Source organism: Tamandua tetradactyla, chromosome 5, assembly GCF_023851605.1.
Source record: "Tamandua tetradactyla isolate mTamTet1 chromosome 5, mTamTet1.pri, whole genome shotgun sequence".
Taxonomy (NCBI): domain Eukaryota; kingdom Metazoa; phylum Chordata; class Mammalia; order Pilosa; family Myrmecophagidae; genus Tamandua; species Tamandua tetradactyla.
Window position 1 is genome coordinate 9,430,922 of NC_135331.1, and position 20,804 is coordinate 9,451,725.

The following is a 20,804-nucleotide window of genomic DNA, read 5'->3' on the forward strand; positions in this document are numbered from 1 at the left end:
CCTGACACATTCCCTTCGAAAAAACAACCAATCACCGCCTCGATCCGCGTTGCTATAGAAACTTTTATCCCCACCCTCCCCGCTTCTCCCAGCATGCTGTGCGAAGCGCGGGGCCTCTTCCTCTTTGTGCCATCCGGGTCTCGAGCGAGCGATTTAGTCAGTCTGTAGCGAAGCTTAGGGGTGATCGGTACTGTAGAAGACGGCGAGAGGAGGCGCCGCCGTAGCGGCCGGGACTCTGGACTATGGCGGTAGGTGCAGAATCTGAATTTAGAACCAAGGACATTTTCCTGGTTGTCTTCAAAGATTAGGTGAACGGCTCCCATAGCTGTTGTCCGTGCGTGTGGGTGGACAAAATGGCGCCGCGGTCGTCTTTTGCGCCCGCCATTATGGCTGCCTGCGTGGGGAGGGGGAAGTAAAGGCGGTGCCGGTGGGGGTAGGGAGCTGCAGGGAGTGTTTTATTTCCAGAACTTTCTTTTACATTTATTCTCCAGTACTGTGTCTGTTTTGGCCCTCGGACCTGCCTACGATTTTGCTTACTCACTCTGGCTAGTGCTTTATGTTGAGTTTTCTCGGGCCTTGGGAATTTGTTGGCTGTGCGGAGGACTGGGGGAAGAAAAAGGATCCGGGGTTGTCATTTTAAAGTATTGGGTCAAAGAAGCGATGTTTGTAAGGGTTAGTGTGCAAGAAGAGAATAAGATTCTAGTTGGATAATTTCGATTAACTTTTAGTTTGTGTAGATTTTAGTTTAGTAAGAAAAATAAACTGGGGAACGTATTGCTGAAAGGGAGTGAGAATTCGCTTTACTTAGGTGAAGTTTTTGTAACTACGAATTCTCACTGATGCTGATTTTCCGAAGCGGCTCGTGGTGTAATCAAAGTTTGAACTGTTTGAGAAGCATTTTAATCCGGTTCCATCACTGCTCTTGTTTCCTTAATTTTAAGAACCCTATCTTAGGCCCAAAAAACCCAGAGTTTTAAATTACCTTTTTTGAGCAATAAACCTGCCTTGAGTATGAGGTTCCTAATACTAATTGGTCGTATTGTTGTGTGATTAGATTTTTTTTATCCTGGTAGAAGAAAAATGTAAGCAGTTGCATTCTTTTCCCCTAAAAGGTTACAGCTTTTCATGTTTAGAAATAAGTAGGAATCTAAAAAATAAAATTTATTTTACCTAATAATTGTGATGTCTGGAATGAAAAAAGGGTGGCACGTTTTTCTGCATTTCTAATTGTGTCTGGAACCGTTTCTTGATAAGATTTCATGCGGTTGGTACATTATTTTGTGTTTGTGGAAATAGTCGGCGTAATGTTTTCCTTTGTTGAGCTGCTTGGGCTTTTTAATATACCTTAAGTAAAGAATAATTAGTCGTGTTTTATTTGGGCTCAAATAGTTTTAAAGATGGTATCAGGGCGGGCCGCGGTGGCTCAGCGGGCGGGAGTGCTTGCCTGCCATGCCGGAGGACCCCGGTTCGATTCCCGGCCCCAGCCCATGTAAAAAACAAACAAACAAAATATAATAAAATAAGAAAATGTTTAAAGATGTTTCCCTTTCTTCCTTCCTTCTATCCTTCCTTCCTTCTCTGTCTTTCTTTAAAAAAAAAAAAAGATGGTATCAATTCAGACATTTGTTTTTGCTGCTGCAGTGCCTCAATTCAATAAAAATACATGAACCCCTGGAGAAGTGGCCTAGTATTAAATGCTCTGCTTAACTTCTTTGCCCTGGAAAGAGATTTGTGTACTGTGCCTTGAGTATCATCAGGGTTTTCAGCGAGATGTAAATTTTAAGGAACAAAGATGGCTTTCTGATAGAGTAATACTAGAAGATAATAGAACAATCGTGCATATAATACAAGATGCCCACTTCAGCACCCCACCATCACCACGTTAGTTTGGGAAATTTACTACAACAGGTAATAACGCTTTTTTCGCTTGTGTGATTATATTTTTTAATTCAGGGAAATTTTTAATATTTAATTTTTATTCTTTCTGGGCACCACTATAAAATATTTGTTCTCACCGAAATAAAATTTTCATTGGTAAGTGGTCACCTATCATTCAGCTCTGTGATAAGATGATTTTTGTTGTTTAGAACCAAGGACATTTTCCTAGACTGAAAGTGGCTGTTTCAGTATGAATTATGAACCTGTATCACAGGTTGCCTTTCCTTAAGCCAAGGGCATTTGTCTTCCCTATTACCAGGCTTCTGTGATTAAGCATGTAGTCAAGTGAACCATTGACAAAACTTTGGTTACCTGGTCTAAGTCCTGACTTTTTCACAGAAAAATTTTCAATTCTAATCATGGTGGTTCTCTGTATAAGTGAATGAGATGTGCCAGTGGTTTGGAAATGCTGTGTGTTTGGAAAAAAGCAGCATGAACTGAGAGAAAGTATGGCATGTGAATAGTACATACGGGAACAATCCCCAGGAGTTGACTCTTTCTCTGCTATTTACTCTTCTTTTGTACCATTGTTTATTCTTTCTGCCCAACTGAATGATTAAAGCCTTCAAATGTATCATTTTATTCCCAGAACCTAGCTTTATACTTGCCACATTTTTGACTCTCTGTAAATAGTTGTTGAATTAATACAACTGAACTCTCATACCTCATTTCTTAAAATATGCCTCACGTGGTTATTAATTTCCCAAGCTAATCTTCCTAAAGGAAGGGGAAGTTCATCATCATGAGTCCAGATTGTGGATACTGTAGGTTTTGTTGGGCCGCAGTTTCTGTTGCATTACTTACTTTGCTTTAACAACCCTTTAAAAAATGTAAAAACCTTTCTTAAGGTAATAGCTCTATAGAAACATGTTGGTAGTTCACCAACCCCATCTTATTTAGTAAGCAGCTGTCTTTGGTCGGATCATCCCCTATCCGTTTTCCACATAATTGCTACAACTGTGTTACCCCTGCCTTTTAGCAAAACATGACTTGAGGGAGCTCTAGTTTGTATTTAAAACTTTTTTGTGTGATTTTAACTTAAAACAGTTTGTTCCTTTATAGTATCCTGTTTTTGTATTTTGTATATAATTCAGCAGAGCCACAGAGATCCATTTTTTGATGGAAACGTAATTAATAACTGATTTATTTTTTCCTCATTCATTCATTAATTTCTATGCTGAGTATTGTGTCCGGAGCGAAGCAGATTAAATTGCCTTCTCAAACTGGAAAACAACTCATTTTTAGGTGAAGGAGCTTACTCTTAGGTCAGTCAGTTCTCTGGGAAAGTGTGTTCACAGTTGATCATTGATTTAATTTTTTACAATTTTATATTGTAATAATTACTTGTGAAATGCTTTGAGCAGAAACAACTTGATGTTTCCATAGCCCAGAGCATATGTGAGGAGAGGCAGACCATATTATGCAGCAGCACTGTGCCAAGGGGCTGTTTTCATTAAAGAGGGTTAATGAAATTAAGATTGGGTTCTCAGATAGGTAAGTTAATTTTCTCTTTATTGTATAATATTCTAGAATTATTATCTCAATGTTATAAGATCTTAGTCTTGAGTCTCTAACAGGACATTGAAAATGCCTTTTTAATGAAGTATACCAGCTTAAGATTGGTCAAACCTGCTAAACTAGTTCAAACAAAAATCTAAAACAGTCTGTATTTTCTCTGTTTCACTGTTCACTGGAAATACTTAGAGCCTTCTCTCCCCTCCCTCCATTGTTTTAAAAAAGCTGTAATATTATGTTGGAAAAAACTAAGACCACCAATCTAGTACATATATATCTCTGGTATTATATTAGATATTTCAAGTTATTCAGGTCTTTTGATCAGTGTAGAAATCCTCAGAAATCAGCCATTTTCATTTATTGGTTTTTGGTTTTGGTTTAGGTTTTTTGTTTTTGTTTTTGCTTGTTTCTTTTGGGGGAGCGGGGTTGTTGGGGGTTTTGTTTTGGTTTGGTATTTGGTGAAACTCGGTGATTACTGTCTTCCCTCCCTCCCTTCCCTTTGTTTTAAAAATTGGAAATGTTTTAATTTAGTTAAGAATTTAAACTGTTTTTCTTTAAATTTTTAGGCTAGTGACACAGAACGAGATGGACTAGCCCCAGAAAAAACATCCCCAGATACAGACAAGAAAAAAGAACAGTCAGATGTATCTGTTTCTCCTAGAATCTCAAAACATCATTATTCAAGATCACGATCAAGGTCAAGAGAAAGAAAACGAAAATCAGGTATGGATTGTTAGAAATGATGATTTTGGTCTTTGTTATAATTAAAGTAGATATTTGCATAAGACATAAAAGTAGGTTATTTGTTCTTCCCACTGAGAAGTAGATAATTTTCTAGAATTTTTTTTCATTTTTAAGAACAAATAAATTTTTTATTTTGTCCCAAAGCAAAATTGGGTGCTCAAATTTGAGTAACTCTAATTCCGAGATGTGTAAATTTCATTCTTTGAATTTTGGCAAAATGGCTTTTTGAAGTTTTAGGTTTGACTTAGAATTATGACTTAGAATTAAAATATTAAAGGAGTTCAGCTGTAAGCTTTTCACTGTCAGTACATAGCTTAACACTTGTCAGACCATACACCTTCTCTCAATTTGTTGTGAATTTTTCCAGATCCTTAATATGTATGCATTCAGCCTTATAAAATGTGCTTTGCATGTTTTTAAATATATCACTGAGAGGCTATTTAAAAACACAGCATTGCAATTGAATAAAGAGATTAAGTGAAAGGTAGAACATTGAATTTCAAAGTTGTAAGACCTAGACTCTGGATATTTACTATTATAACCCGCAAATACTAAAAAATTAAGTTTTTTTAACCCACAAAAAAATTTCCATATATAACATTGTATTTGAACTATTTTATAATTCAAATATGAATTTATATTTTATGTAATTTAATATATAGAATATGTAAATTGTACTGGGTTACCATGAACATTTTTAATAGAAATTTTTCTAAACTGGTAGCAACCTTTTATTACTTATGTAACATGTATCATTAATCTGCTTATTTTCTCTTGCATTCTTCAGTTTTTGTTCTTAATTGTTTGCTTAGAATAAGCCCTTTCATAAATTTGCTGGGGTCTAAGAAACACAATAGATTGATTAGTCTAAATGTTTTATAAAATACTATTAATATAGTAGAATGTTCTCATAATCAAAAAATAGATTCATTGGAAGATGTTCGTCAGTAAACATCGTTTGTATTTCACCAAATGGACTGGAAATTGTTCTGTATTACTTTCTACTTAACTTAAAAACTTAGTATTTAAGAAGACATTCTTGCATATTTCTTTATTGTGAATTTTTTGTTTTTGCTGATAGATAATGAAGGAAGAAAACACAGGAGCCGGAGCAGAAGCAAAGAGGTAATTAACACTTTGTAGTGAATAGGTACTTTAAAATACTTGTAAAGATTCTGATAGAAATGTTTGTGTGAATTTATAGCATTTTCAAGGTAAGTACCAAAACTTGAAATTTAAAAGGTTAATTGGGTTATAAAATAAGCATGATTTGGAGTCATCATTTTTTTTTTCAAGAAGGTGGTTGTTTAAATGAAAAGTACGTTCAAAAACTTAATTTTATTGTATGTGAAAATATTCACAATAGAAATTTCATATGAAGCATATAATTGGTTTTTTAGGCCTGTCACACAGAGCTTCCATTAATCTGAGGTCCCAGGTCTTTTTATATCTGACGACTGCTCAGGATTGTTAAATAGCTATCATCTTTAAGTAGCGATACCTTAGATATCTATGGACTACTTTCTCTTTATGGAAGATGATGAGAGTCCTCATTTCATTAATACGCTAGTTCGGTTTCCCTGATAGTATTTAACCTTGAAGTAAAGAAGTCAGTGAGGGACAGCTGAAAAGGTGGCAGTGGCAGCACAACTTAAGGAAAAAAAGAGAGGCAGCACCTGAATTGCAGAGGACATTACTTTGCTCACTCACCTGAGAAGACGAGGAATAAACCAACAAGGAAGAGCAAAAGTAGCCAAAAAGGGAGGAGGAGAGTCTTGTGGGGGCTGGGCAAGGGACTGCTAAAACAAATATGTGCAGGGACTTCACCTCTTCCCCTAATGGAAGCTCTGTTAAATTTTTAATTTAGGAGAGTTTTTGTGAAAATGACTATATTGTTTAGCTCACATGATAACATTTCTATAATAAATCATACTCAGCGTGCTAATGCGCGAAGAGACTGAACTGAAGACGCTGCAGACTCAGATAGCAAAATAATAAGCCTACTTCATGATAAGGTAACTATTAGTCATTCAAACTCCTATTTCCCTTAAGTATATCTTAAATCAGTTAAGGGTTTTCATAATGTTTTAAAATTATTATTAGTAATGTTATGTTTGGAAAACTGGTTTGAAATAAACTCTAAAATCTTTGCAAGTTTAGCCACTTAAAGCTTTTCCAGTTTGCCATTGTATTGCAAAATCAAAGAAAATTTCTCTCATAAGCTCATTTTATTGAGAACTGGCAGTGAAATAAAATATAGCTGTCTCTCCAGGTCTCTTTATTTTACCTGTAAAATAATAAATTTCATAATATCGTTTTCAGATACAGCATCATGCATGTTCCAGAATGATTGGCCATGGGTTTTTTTATTTGTAAGAAAAATTAGTCTCTAGTAGAAGAAAATAAGCTATGGCCTATTTTGGGAAACTTGAGATAAATGTCCTATTATGGTGGAAAAACATTGGCCTGGAGTCTAGGTCTGGCTATACCTACTATGTAGCTTTGTGACTAGATCTTAGTTTAGTTCCGTGTAAAATAAGATTGTTTAATGAGAGAATCTGAATTGCTTCCAGCTTTAAAATTTAGTGGTTCTGAGATGTCCAGGATTTTAAGCTTTGGCAGTGCAAGATAGATATGAGAAATCTTAAATGTGGGGAAATCTGATACTTAGCACTTCATATTTTGGTATTACAGTGGTTAAATGGAGACTTGATCATACAGTTAATTTTAGCTGAGTCTCTCAAATACAATTGTGTGAAAGCCTTGGTTTTTTAATCTTTCAGAGTATGGGGAAGTATGTATTGTTGGATGGTATAGTGATTAATTGTTACGCTAGTTTTCTTTCATAAGAATTAAAACAGATACGGTTGCCATTTTCTGCCCTAGGTTCCTGAACCATAATAGAACTCCAAACCTGTTGGGATATTGCAAGACGAAAAGTGATTGCTTCACAGTTTAGACATTGGGAGAAAAATCAAGTACTGTCTTTTTAGAGAGGATATAGCTAAAAAGAGGACATTAAATCTGTAATTTGAAAATGCAGAAAATATCAATGCTTAATAAGATTAACTTTACTTAGCTACCTAATTTGAAATGTGTTTTCTTTAAACTTAATATATATGTACTTTGGATTTAGAAGTTGGTGTATATACATGGTCTATTCCTCTAAAAACGTTCAAAAATTTTGAAAGTTTGGATACATATCTCTATTTCCCTTATTCTTTTACATGAAAGAGGATTTGCTCTTTTTCTGACACGGTTTTTCACTGTTTCAACCTTGAAAATTTTTATTGTGCTATTGAGAGTAATATTTTGGGGAGGAAACTGTATTTGGGGAACTTACAAAGAAAAAGTTAAATTAGTAATATACATGTGCAAAATTTTACTTGAGCCACACACTCCTAAGGTTACTAATGTTGCATCACAACATTTTTGTCTACTGATACCCATACTAACTCTCTTTGTTGCACTATTTTCCTGAAAGAACCAACTTCTTCTTAAAACAGGCAAGAAGACATGAATCCAAAGATAAATCCTCTAAGAAACACAAGTCTGAGGAACACAATGATAAAGAACATTCTTCTGATAAAGGAAGAGAGCGACTAAATTCATCAGAAAATGGTGAGGACAGGCACAAACGCAAAGAAAGAAAGTCATCAAGAGGCAGAAGTCACTCAAGATCTAGGTCTCGTGAGAGGTAATTAGTTTTGATATTGTTAATTGAATGCCTTCTAAAAAGCTTATGTTACACAGAGCTTATCATTAACCCAACAGTTTCGAAGTCCTAAATAGGAAATTGATAATTTTGCTTACTTGACATTCCTTTGCTACTAATACTCACTAGTACCTGAAGCCTTTTATGTTAACTTTGCTCTCTAATAGGCACAAAAATAGTTTCCAAACCTGGGAGGTAAGGAATAATTTTGATTAATGTACTCAGTAATGGCTGTAATTCTTTTGATCTATCTCTTGAAATGAAAATATTTCTTGAAATGAAAAGTATATATTAATGAACCTGTTTATGCAGTTTAAGTTAATGTAACAGTACTTTTACCTTGTTGATATAGAATGTGTTAGCTGATAAACCCTAAGTTTTCTTTTGTTGTATAGGTATAGAGATTTATTTTTTCGGTTTTTGGTACAGAGATTTTTGAAACGAATTATGGCTCAATTTTGTGGGTTTGTGTGTAGGGTTGCATCATGTATTTGGAGGTTTCTTTTGGGAATAGACATGGTATCCAAATAATTTATAATTTTTCTGTATCAGGGGAATTAATGTTCCTAATTTCCATAAATACTTTGGTTTAGGCAGTAGATTTTAAACTATTAAGCAGAATCCTAAATTGGAATATAAGCCATTGCACGTTTTTGACATGTTACGTGTTATGGCTTCCCCAGAAAGTATCATCAAACAAGAAAGAAGGTTTCTGTTTTGATTTTAATTCCCTCCTATTACAAACCTCAATTATCCTTTCTGTAAACTATACTGGACACTTGATTGCCTGCCTGTATTAATTGCATAACCACACATAACTAATTCGTAATGTCTGTAATTTGATAAAAGAGAGTTCTGAGTAACTACAGATTTGTGCTTTAATTTTAGGCGTCATCGTAGTAGAAGCAGAGAGCGGAAGAAGTCTCGATCCAGGAGTAGGGAGCGGAAGAAGTCACGATCCAGAAGCAGAGAGAGGAAGAAGTCGCGATCCAGAAGCAGGGAAAGAAAACGTCGGATCAGATCTCGTTCCCGATCAAGATCAAGACACAGGCATAGGAGTAGAAGCAGAAGTAGGACAAGGAGTAGAAGTCGGTGGGTACTCATCCTCTTAAGTAAAACCAAAACTAACTACATTTCATTTGATTATGTAAGTGATCTTGATATAATTTATGAATAGCAACCTCGCAGGTTTATATTTATCTTCTGTCAGTCTGAGGATATGGTTTGTGAGATCCAAATTTTATTTACTGAGTTTGGTAAAGCATTTTTTTCCTTTTGAACATTGCATTATTACTTTAATTTTATAGTCAAAATAGCTAATGTTAATCACGTATTTACCATGTCTCATACCAGAGCCTTTTATATCTATTTTAATTTGTTCAGGCAGAAAGTAAAATGAAGAGCATGAGGATAAAATATTAATGGTATGCTTCTCAACATGAAAAAGTCAGAACAGGCATTCCCCAAAGATCCCTCTGGATTGAGAGAAGGATTACAGAAGGTGGCAGTATAATGGGAAAAAAATGGGATTTAGCAAACCAGTATGGCTACTAAATCAGTATATCATTAGTCCATCTAGACTGCAGTATTTTGAAGCAGCTAAAGGGAAAAATCTGAGATGGTGGAATGGTAGCCCATGACAACCTGGGATGTGGTCTGTAATTACTGGTTCAAGTGTGCTTTGAAAATTGCTTTTTCTTTCTTTACTTCGTATATATGTTACATTATAGAATGTTAAAAGGTGTTTTTTTTAATGGTAAATAAGGAATATTCTTATTCTCATTTATAGTATATAATAGTAGTCTTACATGTGTAATCGTGGGTATTAAAGTAATGGAATTGCTTTTTTGTTAACTTGCTGCTACTTAGTCTATTCTGAGATTGAAATATACATAACAGACCCATGCTTACTGTAACCCTGGTTTTTATGGTTTCTCACATACTTGCTTAATCTTAATTAAAATAATTTTATTAGTTGTCAGTCATTTGTTTTAGTTGACTGATTTGAAATTTAATGAGTCTAAAGTAAATGACTCATTCTGTAATAGCTATTTTGGTGATTCAGATTACTATTTATGACATTTCTGCCTTTCACCCTGATAACTTATCAGTGTCTGTACTTTATTTTGCTGACTTTTTTTGTTTCATGATTAATTCCTTGTGTTTTCAAAAATATTTTAAAATTCATTGCATATTAATACAGTAGGAACATTTGCTGTATTCTACCTCTGGAAATTAGTTTATTGACCTTTAAAAGTAAAAAATGAATCAAGTAAAAGGTTAATCTTTACAATATTAAACATACAAAAGATTAAAAACAACTTAAGTGTCTGAATGTAATAAACTTTAAAAACCAGCAATATACATTAGAAACTAGTGACATATGGATGAAAGGTGGGAGGAAAATGGCTCAAAATATATTTTTCTATGCCGTTTTTTTGAATCATAAATAATTGATTTTTATTCAGATTGCTACTATTTGAAAATATGTGTAAAATATTTTATTAATGAGATGTGTAAATTTTCATTACAGAGATAGAAAGAAGAGAATTGAAAAACCAAGAAGATTTAGCAGAAGTTTAAGCCGGACTCCGAGTCCACCTCCCTTTAGAGGTAGAAACACAGCAATGGATGCACAGGAAGCCTTAGCTAGGAGGTATGTATCTTTTTAATTTAATGGTTTATATTTCAACCTGAGATATGTACCAAATTGTGTAGGTAAAGGGTATGCCTCCAGATAGAGTGTAATTCAAATAATTTAATCTAGCCATAAATACAGTGAAACTTTTAAAATGTACAACTAAGTAGGTAATCTTCATCTTTAACATTTAGTTATTAACACAGCTGGAATGATTGAAATGTTTAAATTCCGTTTTTTTCTTTATGATTAACTGATACATTTTTCTTATCTGGATTCCCAAATATTTTGCTTGCAATTTAATCTTCTGTGAGTTAAATCTAGTTAAAAGAATTGTTTATCGAAGCAAAATTCTTTTTTACCCTTTTCGTTTTTCTCTTTAAGAATGCAAAATACTTAGAAAATATAATCTTATCAGTAGTTTTATTTTGAGGGTAACAGATGATAGATGCACATTATAAGTGATCTAGTAAATTTTACCAATGATAACATAGGGAGAACACTATTTCAAAAAATATTCTAATGATTCAAGAGTATGTCATTGTTGGAACCACACACAGGCAGCAGGGATACTGAACCAGACTCTGAAAAACCATTCACAGAGCTGCCTCATAGAGGCAAAAAAATCCAAGCACTTGTTTGCAGGTTTTCCCATATTCTGAAAATTACACTCTTTGGTTTTTCTTTTTCTTTATGAAATTGAGTTGTATTTTGTTTTCATTACAAAAATACAGTTATCACAATGTAACCTGATGTGTACTGCTGCCCTGTGAATCCAGCCTGGCAGAAACTCCAGCTGAGCAGCAGCAGCAGCAAAGGTGTGAGCTCATCCCTTTTACATTCCATTCACCTTAGTGAATGGTATAAATTCCAAACCTGCAGTGGCCGTTTTAATGCAAGCAATTACATTCATTAGGCGCTCCATTTCTGCAATGCAAATAACAGAATTAAATAATTTATTGCAAAACCTGATCTAGTTTATAATGAGTGATCCATTAACTGACAAGTATATTTTTTAAGCCGAATGACGTTTACTCTTATTTATTTAATATTCTGTAAGTCTATTAAATTTTGGATTTTATTAAAATGAAAACAATTTCTATCATTTAAAACATTTTTTATTTTAAAAATCTACATTTTGATCTTTCAGATGACAAATTTACGTGATATCCTTTTAATTCCAGAATAGCAGGTTATTACTTGGCTATCTGGACATTTGAAGAGAGGTTCTTCTGTTAAAGTATGACTTTTTTGTGTTCCTCTTTTTTTTTTAAGTCCGTTAGAAATAGTTTCATGTCTTGAACTTAACACTTTGTTACTGTTAGAGATTTTTATTTTATTCCCAAAGGAATAAAGACTATACGTTTTACTGTCTCAAATGTGTGCTCAGTAAGAGTGAGCAAAATTACATTTTTATTCCAAGAGCAGGTTTCTCTTTCAGGAATGCATTATGAAGATAATATCACTTCTTACTTGCTATATAGAAAGTAGATACTGACTTAACAGCATATTTAGTTTACATATGGATTGGTAAATTTAGTAGGAACAGAACTTTTATTTTGGAGTGAATTTGTATTTCCTGTTTCCAGTTCCTTTGCCTAAAGATGCATGAGCTGGTAAAAACTTCGTAATAAAAAGGCATTTGTAGGGCCTTTTCCCCATTTCCCATTTGTCTATAGAGTAAGATTCAGTATTTACTTGCCCTTTCTTTTGTTCTGTTTTGTTTTATTAACTTGAAGGCTATGTAAGAATTATATAAAAGTATTGCATATTATCCTTGTATTTTCATTGTCTTCTCATCCTGGTTCAGTCTTCCCCAAGAAGCATCTAGTTAATTCTGTAAACCAATATTGTTACCTGACAAATACATGATTTTTTTCAGCTCTTGCAGTTTGTTACTTGCTAGATTTGATTTTATCCTTCTTGAAACCAGCACTGACAGATTGAATAATTTTTAGTTATTTTTCAATTTTCTTGGAAACTGCATATAAAAACTTCCAAGTTTTGACTGTTCAATAGAAAAAATTTTTAAACTGGTATTAAAATGTTCTTTAACTGTGACTGAAGTATTTTAAGAATGATTGCTTCTTCTCAGAAATGTCATTTGGACTTTAAGGGGTATTAATTTAAAATTTAATATAAAGTGCTTTATCATGTACATATTCAGAAAAATGAAGGATACACATTGGTTTTCTATTGAGTTATTTTGAATTCATTTACATTTTTATTGACAGGTTGGAAAGGGCAAAGAAATTACAAGAACAACGAGAAAAGGAAATGGTTGAAAAACAAAAGCAACAAGAAATAGCTGCAGGTAATTTTTTTTTTGACTAAGGGAATTTACTATTCTCCAAGTTTTTAGACATAGCACAAAGTGCTGCCTATGGGTGGTCAAGTCATATGAAATATAATCTGGAAAGCATTTTGTTTTTTGACATTTATAGCATACAACAGAATTTAATAACTGGGTTCACATATTCGTGGTAATTTAAGAACTTTTCAAGGTTTTTTCTGAACCTGATGCATTAAAATATCTGTTCACAAAATGTGCAGTTAAGAGCCTGACTTAATTCTTGACTCCACTTCTTAGAGTAGAAATTCAGGTGTGGAATTTAACCTTTGGACATGTGGAATTTTTCATCCTTTAAATGTCCTTAATGCCTGCCTAATATTTTAAAATATTTATTACAAGTCTGAAGTGAGATGTGTGAAAATATTTTGTGAACTATAAAGAATGGTACAAATACAAGATTTTATTGTATTTAAGTATAGCCACAGCACCCTAGTTTATTTCCATTGAAATCATACCTTCTTGATATTTGCAGAACCTTCTGCATGCTCAGAAAAGTAAATGGGTTTTAGTATATATTTGGGATCATATGCAGGAATCATTTGTAAGTATGCTAAGTAAATCCTAAAATGTCATTGCTTTTTAAACGAAATTGTTTGGTGAAAATGATATGTCTTTTGCAGATTAGTAGTTTCTTGTGTGTAAATAATGTATTAGTGTAAATCCAGGAGAGTGGTTATGTCTTTAATATCCGTACTTTTATCTTTTTCAGCAGCTGCAGCTACTGGAGGTTCTGTTCTCAATGTTGCTGCCCTGTTGGCATCTGGAACACAGGTAACTCCTCAGATAGCTATGGCAGCTCAAATGGCAGCCCTGCAAGCTAAAGCTTTGGCAGAGACTGGAATAGCTGTACCTAGCTATTATAACCCAGCAGCTGTAAATCCAATGAAATTTGCTGAACAGGAGAAAAAAAGGAAAATGCTTTGGCAAGGCAAGAAAGAAGGGGTAAGTATTTTTATCCCCCCTTAGTCATCCTTTTCTATCATTTATTCCTAGTTAGCAATCATATACAGAAAAAAAATTGGTGTTCAAAAAGATTTCTTTGGGCTCATCTTCCTTCTGAGAAATAATTTGCCACAGTTACTTTATGCTGAAAGAAAAAGTGTGATCTGAGCCAAACTTTCAAAGAAAATCAGTACTACTGTACATTAATAAAGGGAAAAGAAGCTCATTAGCTTAGGTTTTTTCTAAGGGTGCATTATGAGATACTTGCTTATTCCTTTGTTTTGTTACTCCATAAAAGAAATAAATTCTAAGTAAAATGAGGACTGTTGATAGAGAGCCATAATTATTGTTCTTTGTTTTATTTAACCTGTATTGTAGAGGTGTTTAATATCCTAATGAAGAATATGAATTTTACATATTCTAAAGTTTAATGTTTCTTAACAGGACAAATCTCAGTCTGCTGAAATATGGGAAAAATTGAATTTTGGGAACAAGGACCAAAACGTCAAATTTAGGAAATTAATGGGTATTAAGGTAAGTGATACTTCATATTAAAGTTTATATTTTAATCTTCCATGTTTGGGGTAACAATAGTTCACAACATAAAGACATTATTTCAGTGAGGTCAATTCTGGATACTTTATGGTGCTTTTCTTAAGTTGATGTTCTTTAGATTAATTTCACAGAATTAAGTAACCAAACCTGTAGTTCTCACTTGTAGACACTAAAAATTCCTAGACTTTAATATATTATTTGTTGACTAGGTTTAACTATGCTAAGTGGGGCTTTCTTAATTTTTAAAATTCCCAGGAAGTTTCTTTTTTAACATGTAGAAATGGGAGTTTCTGTTGAAGTAAAATACAAATATTCAGATACAATGTTAGATTTGGTACAACCTGTAAAAGTTCACAATTGCTCAGACTTTGGTTATTATTTGGGAGGTTTCATTGAAAGGATATTTGGTTTAGAAGAAGTACTTATTGTATAACATATACTGCACTAAACTTTCCTTACACGTCGGATGACCTTTGCGCTTGTTGTTATTCCTTTCTAGAATGATCTTGCCTCAGACACATGCATGACTCCTTTAAGTCTCTGCTTAAATGTCACCTTTTTAGAGGCTTCCCACCCACTTTTTTAAAAAAATAGCATAAATAAACTACTTCTCTAACAGTCCCATCCCTCTTTTCTACCTTACATTTCTCCAAGGCATTTATACACAAACATGGTCTTTATTTGTTCTTTGGCTCCCCACTGAAATGTGGATTTTTTGTTACAGACTACTTCTATCCCAGTACCTAGAAAGAATTTTGCCTTGTACGCTATAGGTAATGACTGAAGAAATGGAAGCTAAGTATTTGAGGTCAAATAGATATCCTGACAATAGAATTTAACACAGCTGTTGGGATTGGGATCTACAATCATTTTTTAATTCCCATCTGAATTCTTAATTTTAGTAATTTTCATTTTATACCTGATAATTTAGAGTGAAGATGAAGCTGGATGCAGTTCAGTTGATGAAGAAAGTTACAAGACTTTGAAGCAACAGGAAGAAGTATTTCGGAATCTAGATGCTCAGTATGAAATGGCAAGATCACAAACCCACACACAAAGAGGAATGGGATTGGGTTTCACATCTTCAATGCGAGGAATGGACGCAGTTTGAAAAACACCACACTTTTCAAAGTTTGAGACTTTATATAGACTTCTTGTTCTGATGTCGGGTCCTTGTTCACCAAACAGCTAGGATTCTAGCTTGCATGGGTGTTGCATTGACTTTAATTTATTGAAAAATACGATTTTTTGTAAATAACAGATCAGTGATACTGGTGTTAGTGTTGTAATCAGGTTAAACCCACTTCCATTAAAGTTGACAGAACTATAGAAGGACAATATTTTTTAGTTCATGAATTCTACTTTTCAAACATATAAAAGCTGCAGGTGGGATATAATCTCATACATGGATTTTTCGTGTCTGCTGTCTTGTGTACTTTTGTACTTAACCTTGTACAGTTATTTTCATCTCTTGAAACATGAAAGAAAAGTTATGTAGATGTTCTTTAGAAGATCCGGCCATTTGGTATATAATCCAGCACAAAGAAGCTGGGTGGTGATAATAAAAATCGTTTTCTCAAAACGTGTTAAGTTACCTGAAATTCTTGTTTGTATTTGTTTTATGGTTTTTGTAGCATTTTGCAATTGCTGTTAGAAAACAGTGGCTATAAGTTCCCTTTCTCTTAAAGATCAGTTAACTGTGCTATAGGCAATACCATGGTGGGCAGAAAAGAAAGTGGGGGAGCAAAAACTTAGTACTGTTTTCCTACTATTGTAAGGGACAGAAATGGTGTACAGAATTTGTTAAATATTCCATGTTATTCAGGAAATAGATTTATGCATTGAAGGGATGTACGCACTTTTATTTTAATAAAGTGCCTTATAACAAGTCCTTCGTATGCCCTATGCTCATTATCCTTTTGCAGTCTTAGTATAATAAACTAGACTAAAATACTAAAACACTAAAAATCACTTTTGATGCTGCTGCATTGGAGTTAACTTTCTTGTTAACTTGCTTTTTTTTAAGACATGTTTTTGTGATACATGAATATCAAGTGATTAGGTTTTAAGGTTTTTACTCTATTTTGGTTAATGTTTAATTTTGCTTTTCCAGAATATAGTAGTACTATGAAGATAAAATTTTCACTATTTTGCCATCGCAGCTAAGCTTTCAGGGGAAATAACACCATGGGTCATTGCTTTTTGAATACAAATTCACATTTTTCCATTTAGTTCTGCCCTCTCAAATCGTCATTATCCTAAAATCCATTTAGGATAATCCTAAAACAGTCCAGCTAATTTTACAGGAAAAAGTAAAACAAGCCCAATAAACTGAAGTAGTTTATACAAAGGTATTCTGTGGCTAAGTTGGAGTTCCTTATTCCACTGTTGATATTCAACATGCACACCAGAATCTGTGGTAACCATGCAGCGTGCTCTTGATTTTTCTGCCTTACATGCAGAACAGGGATGACATGTGGACCTGCAAAGGCATTGTAAATGCAAAACTGCTGTTTTAAGTATGTCAGCCCTGGCTATACATATGCTCCCTCCTATACTCATTTTACATTATATGGATAAATAATATGAGCCATATATTTTGTTATAAAATTTTAATACATCTTGTACAGCATCCAAATTATTCCAACATGTATTCAGCAGTTTTAATTGATGTATTTAGCATTCCTAGTTTGAAGCTTTTGAAATCAGTTTATTTTGTACATCTCAGGTTAGACTAACCTTATTTCAAGAGCTTACTAGCTACATGTGGCTAAGTACACCTGCGTGATAAAACTCAGGCAATTATAGAATGCACGAGGAAAATGAGTTAGCTGCTTGGCTGCATTGGACATAAATTATTAGAGAAGATAATTACATAATTTTGTACTTTCTTAGAACCCTTTCTACACTCCTTGCCTGTACCTTTGCTTCAATTTCAGATGTCACTTCCAGGAGGGCCTATCTTACTCAGTGCATAATAAATAGTTAAGACCTGATTCTATAGAAGATGTTCAAAGCAGGGCAATTAGAAAAAACTGAAAGCAAATTGTGAAGAGCCTTGTATTCCATCATGGATATTGTGGACTTAATGCTTGAAAGCCAAAAAGGAAAAATGCCATCCAGAAGACATTGAAAAATTATGGTGGCTAGGTAGGGCAAGATGACTAGAAGAAAACAGTATTTGAGGCAAGATAAACTGGGAGGACAAATACCTTTGAGGGGAATCTGGAAGGTAGACTAGGAATTGGTGGTTGTGTATAGGAGGTGTTGAGGCTGCTAGCCTGGGTGATGATGGTTCCATTAAACTTAGGAAAATAGTTTAAGTAGGTTGGTGGAAGCATATGGGAACAGACTGAGTTTTGTATACAGCTCAAATTAATAACAGTTCCATAGGCCAAAAGAAGAAATCTCAGAAATATTCCTGAGGGCCCGTATTCATTTCTCCCAATTCATCAATTTCTTTAGTTGTCTCAATCTTCTCATCCCAGTCCTTGGAATTTCTCAAGGCTAAATCCTGTTCCTCTTGCTCTGTATTCTCTTACCCTCTATCATTTCCTTAAAACTTGGGTCAGCCAAATGTTAACCTTTTCAGTTCAGATCCTTTTCTTTGAGATTGACCCAGCTGCCTAATACACACCTTCACTATACCAGGGATGCTATCTAACCAAGACGTTTCAAGAACATTTTCCCCCAGTCCAGTTGCTACTCGGTTGTCTATAAATACAAAGTTACCTCCAAGTACCCCATGACCAAAAGTATTCCTTTGCGCTCCCATAACTTGTTCTCTATCTCAACCATTTATTCATCCAGTTCTTTACACTGGAATCCTAGAAAACACACGACTCCTTTTCTCTCATTCTCCATATCCAATCAATCAAAGAGGTGTATTTGATTTTATCTTGTAAATATTTTCTACTTCTAAATAGCTACTTCTCCCCACCACTATTAACACTGCCCTAATTCAAGCTATCATTTTTTTTTGTTCAATTTTATTGAGATAAATTCACACACCATACAAATCAAAGTATACTATCACTGGCTCTCAGTATCATCACATAGTTGTATACACTTTGCCATGATCAATTTTAGAACACGCATTCTCCAGAAAATAAAAATACCCCCATCAACGCGGGACCCAGCAACGGGAACATATCGTTATTTTGTTTCTTTCGCTAGACGAATCATGAGAGGAGTGTCTCTATCTCACTCACTTGTATCCTCAGATCCTTAAAGTGTCTGACCCATTAGAGGTGGTAAAGAAACGTTTTTGAACGAATGAGTGAGTGAACGAGAGAAACTACATCAAGTTTCAACAGATAATCCTAAAACAGTCTAGCTAATTTTACAGGAAAAAGTAAAACGATCCCAATAAACTGAAGTAGTTTAAAGTCACAAAGGTATTCTGTGGCTAAATTGGAGTTCCTTATTCCACTGTTGATACTCAGCACGCACACCAGAATCTGTAGTAACCATGCGGAGTGCTCTTGATTTTTCAGCCTTACATGCAGAATAGGGGTGACACGTATGCTTGCGATACACCCTGATATAGCCAGGCTTTCTTCCCGTTTAAAAAGGATCAATCCCAGTATGCAATGCAAACAATGAGTTAGTCGCTTGGAAACCACGAGTCCCGGCATGCCATGCTGCCGAGCAATCTCGGAAGAGAGTATGAGACGCTACTGCATTCTGGGAATTGTAGTCCCTCAGGACCCGCGAGCCAGACGTGCAGCTCCCGCGGCCCACGTCTGGAGAAACCCGCACACGGTGGCTTAACACGGCCGGAGCCCTTTGCGAGCGGTGCCGCCCTACCTCTTCTCCCGGAGCTCAGTGGCCGGCTCCGCCTCTTGAATCTTTCCCACAGCCCAAAATGGCGGCGGAGGTGGATTTTGGCGACCTAGAGCTGTTCGAGGCGTTTGAGCACCCAGAGGAGTCGACCCCGAAGCCGGTTCACGTCCGCTTCAAGGACGACGACGGCGACCAGGAGGCAGAGAATGGAGTCGGCGACGCGTTGCTGCGGGAGCGGCTTCGGCAGTGCGAGGAAACCATCGAACTGCTCCGCGCCGAGAATATCCTTCCCGCTGGTGGGCCCTGTCACTCGGGCGTGCGGTCCCGCTTTCCTCGGGGGTGGTGGTGGGGAGACGGGCGGAAATTCCATGAGGGCCAGAATTCCAAGGAATTCTCTCGCCCCTCAGGCGGGCCGAGGATCTAGGGTTTGGATTGCGTAAGCTGAACTCCGGCCTGGGCGCAACCCGCTGGGCCCCTGGGAATCCGTATTCGAGAGTTGATCTCGCTCTTCCTGCCCCCCAATTTGGTTTTGGTTTTTAGGATTGTTTTAAAACCCTTTCGACTGAGAGTCTGTAGACTGTTCACTTCTTTCCCCACCTTAGGATCATTATCCGACTTCCTTTTTGCAGGCAAGCTAACGTTGATGCCATCATTTGATAGCTGTTTATTGAGAAATATCGGATACTTAGACCTTGGTGTGTGTTTAACTTTTTATTTTGAAATATCGAATTTGCAAGTTGCAAAAATAATACAAAAGCAGTTCAGAGACCTGCAACATAGACCCTACCCCGATAGTCAAATTTCTCAACTTTTAACATTTTGACATATCTTTAGATCTATCTGTTTTCCTGGTGGGGCAAAAAGCTAGTGCTCCTGGGATGCAGAGTAGAGGTATTTCAGAGTTTGGGGCATGCACGGAAAAAATGGTTAAGTGCTTAAGGGGTAAGTCAGCTTTGGACTAGTTTCTGTGGTGAAGATGCATGTAACGCCTTAGGGAAAAACGCGCCAAATAAGTTGCCGTTTTGCATTAAAGTTACATGATTACAGCTTTTCTAGCGACATTTGCTAGTATGTGTATCCGCATTCTTAGTTTAGTACTATACGTAATTTTGGTTCAGAGAGTTTTCTTTTTAAAATTGTAAAGGGCCCTGAAAGTATATGATCTTTTAAGGTTTTCAAAGTCTGATTTGTTTTTCATGATGCCTTTTTTCTGAACATTTTCTCATGAAAATTTTCAAAATACAAAAAAAGATGAAGGATTATACGGTGAACCTCCATAGATTCCATCCTAGAGTCTTCAGCTGTTAACATTTTTCTGTACTGTATTTGCTTTATCACATGTCATGATGCTTTTGACCTGGAAGCTTTTAAGTGAGTGGGCAATTAGTTGTTGGTTTCTGACAGGGATGCTGTTGTTTGTATAACGTATTTTTGGTCCAGTCTGTTAGTCTCTAGAACTGTATGTTCAAAGGGATGAAAACTCAATTTTAATTGTTAGGGCCAAATGCTTTATCCTGCAACAGACAGGAGCTCAGTAAGTGTATCTTTCTACAGATATTTGTGGGTCTTTTGATGCTCATAATAGTCTGACACCAGCAGTAACAGTTAGTAGTTGAATT

The 20,804-nt window shown here is 35.3% G+C and overlaps 3 protein-coding genes across 16 annotated transcripts in view; 2 read left to right on the forward strand and 1 right to left on the reverse strand.

Moving 5' to 3' along the window:
* KNTC1 (kinetochore associated 1) overlaps window positions 1–20,804 on the reverse strand; it is a 172,055-nt gene that overhangs the window by 77,626 nt on the left and 73,625 nt on the right. For 9 of the 12 annotated variants that reach the window (XR_013175534.1, XM_077159718.1, XM_077159712.1 and 6 more), the window contains exon 1: window positions 2–359. The exons of 2 other annotated variants lie outside the window; for them this stretch is intronic. Coding sequence is in view for 9 of the 10 variants with exons in the window: in XM_077159718.1 (XP_077015833.1) it covers window positions 2–10 (9 nt within the window). In the remaining variant the exon portion in view is untranslated. Of the gene's footprint in view, window position 1; window positions 361–20,804 lie in introns of those variants that run through there. One more of the 12 variants, XM_077159724.1, reaches the window with a different exon arrangement.
* Window positions 87–15,982, forward strand: RSRC2 (arginine and serine rich coiled-coil 2). Of its 3 annotated transcripts, none has more exons than XM_077159732.1 (10): window positions 87–248; window positions 4,020–4,176; window positions 5,279–5,322; window positions 7,704–7,894; window positions 8,801–9,004; window positions 10,446–10,568; window positions 12,785–12,864; window positions 13,616–13,845; window positions 14,290–14,379; window positions 15,332–15,982. In XM_077159732.1, the coding sequence occupies exons 1-10, from the start codon at window positions 243–245 to the stop codon at window positions 15,509–15,511; spliced, it is 1,305 nt and encodes a 434-aa protein (XP_077015847.1). In that variant the 5' UTR covers window positions 87–242; the 3' UTR covers window positions 15,512–15,982. The 3 variants fall into 3 exon arrangements, with proteins under 3 accessions (XP_077015847.1, XP_077015846.1, XP_077015849.1); XM_077159731.1 differs by having other exon boundaries at window positions 88–248; window positions 13,613–13,845; XM_077159734.1 differs by lacking the exon at window positions 87–248 and adding an exon at window positions 6,135–6,212 and having other exon boundaries at window positions 4,104–4,176; window positions 7,682–7,894; window positions 13,613–13,845.
* The window catches only part of ZCCHC8 (zinc finger CCHC-type containing 8), a 91,819-nt gene continuing 90,050 nt past the window's right edge, over window positions 19,036–20,804 (forward strand). The window contains exon 1 of the mRNA XM_077159729.1: window positions 19,036–19,466. Coding sequence (XP_077015844.1) covers window positions 19,268–19,466 — 199 coding nt within the window. The 5' untranslated portion in view covers window positions 19,036–19,267. The remainder of the gene's footprint in view (window positions 19,467–20,804) is intronic.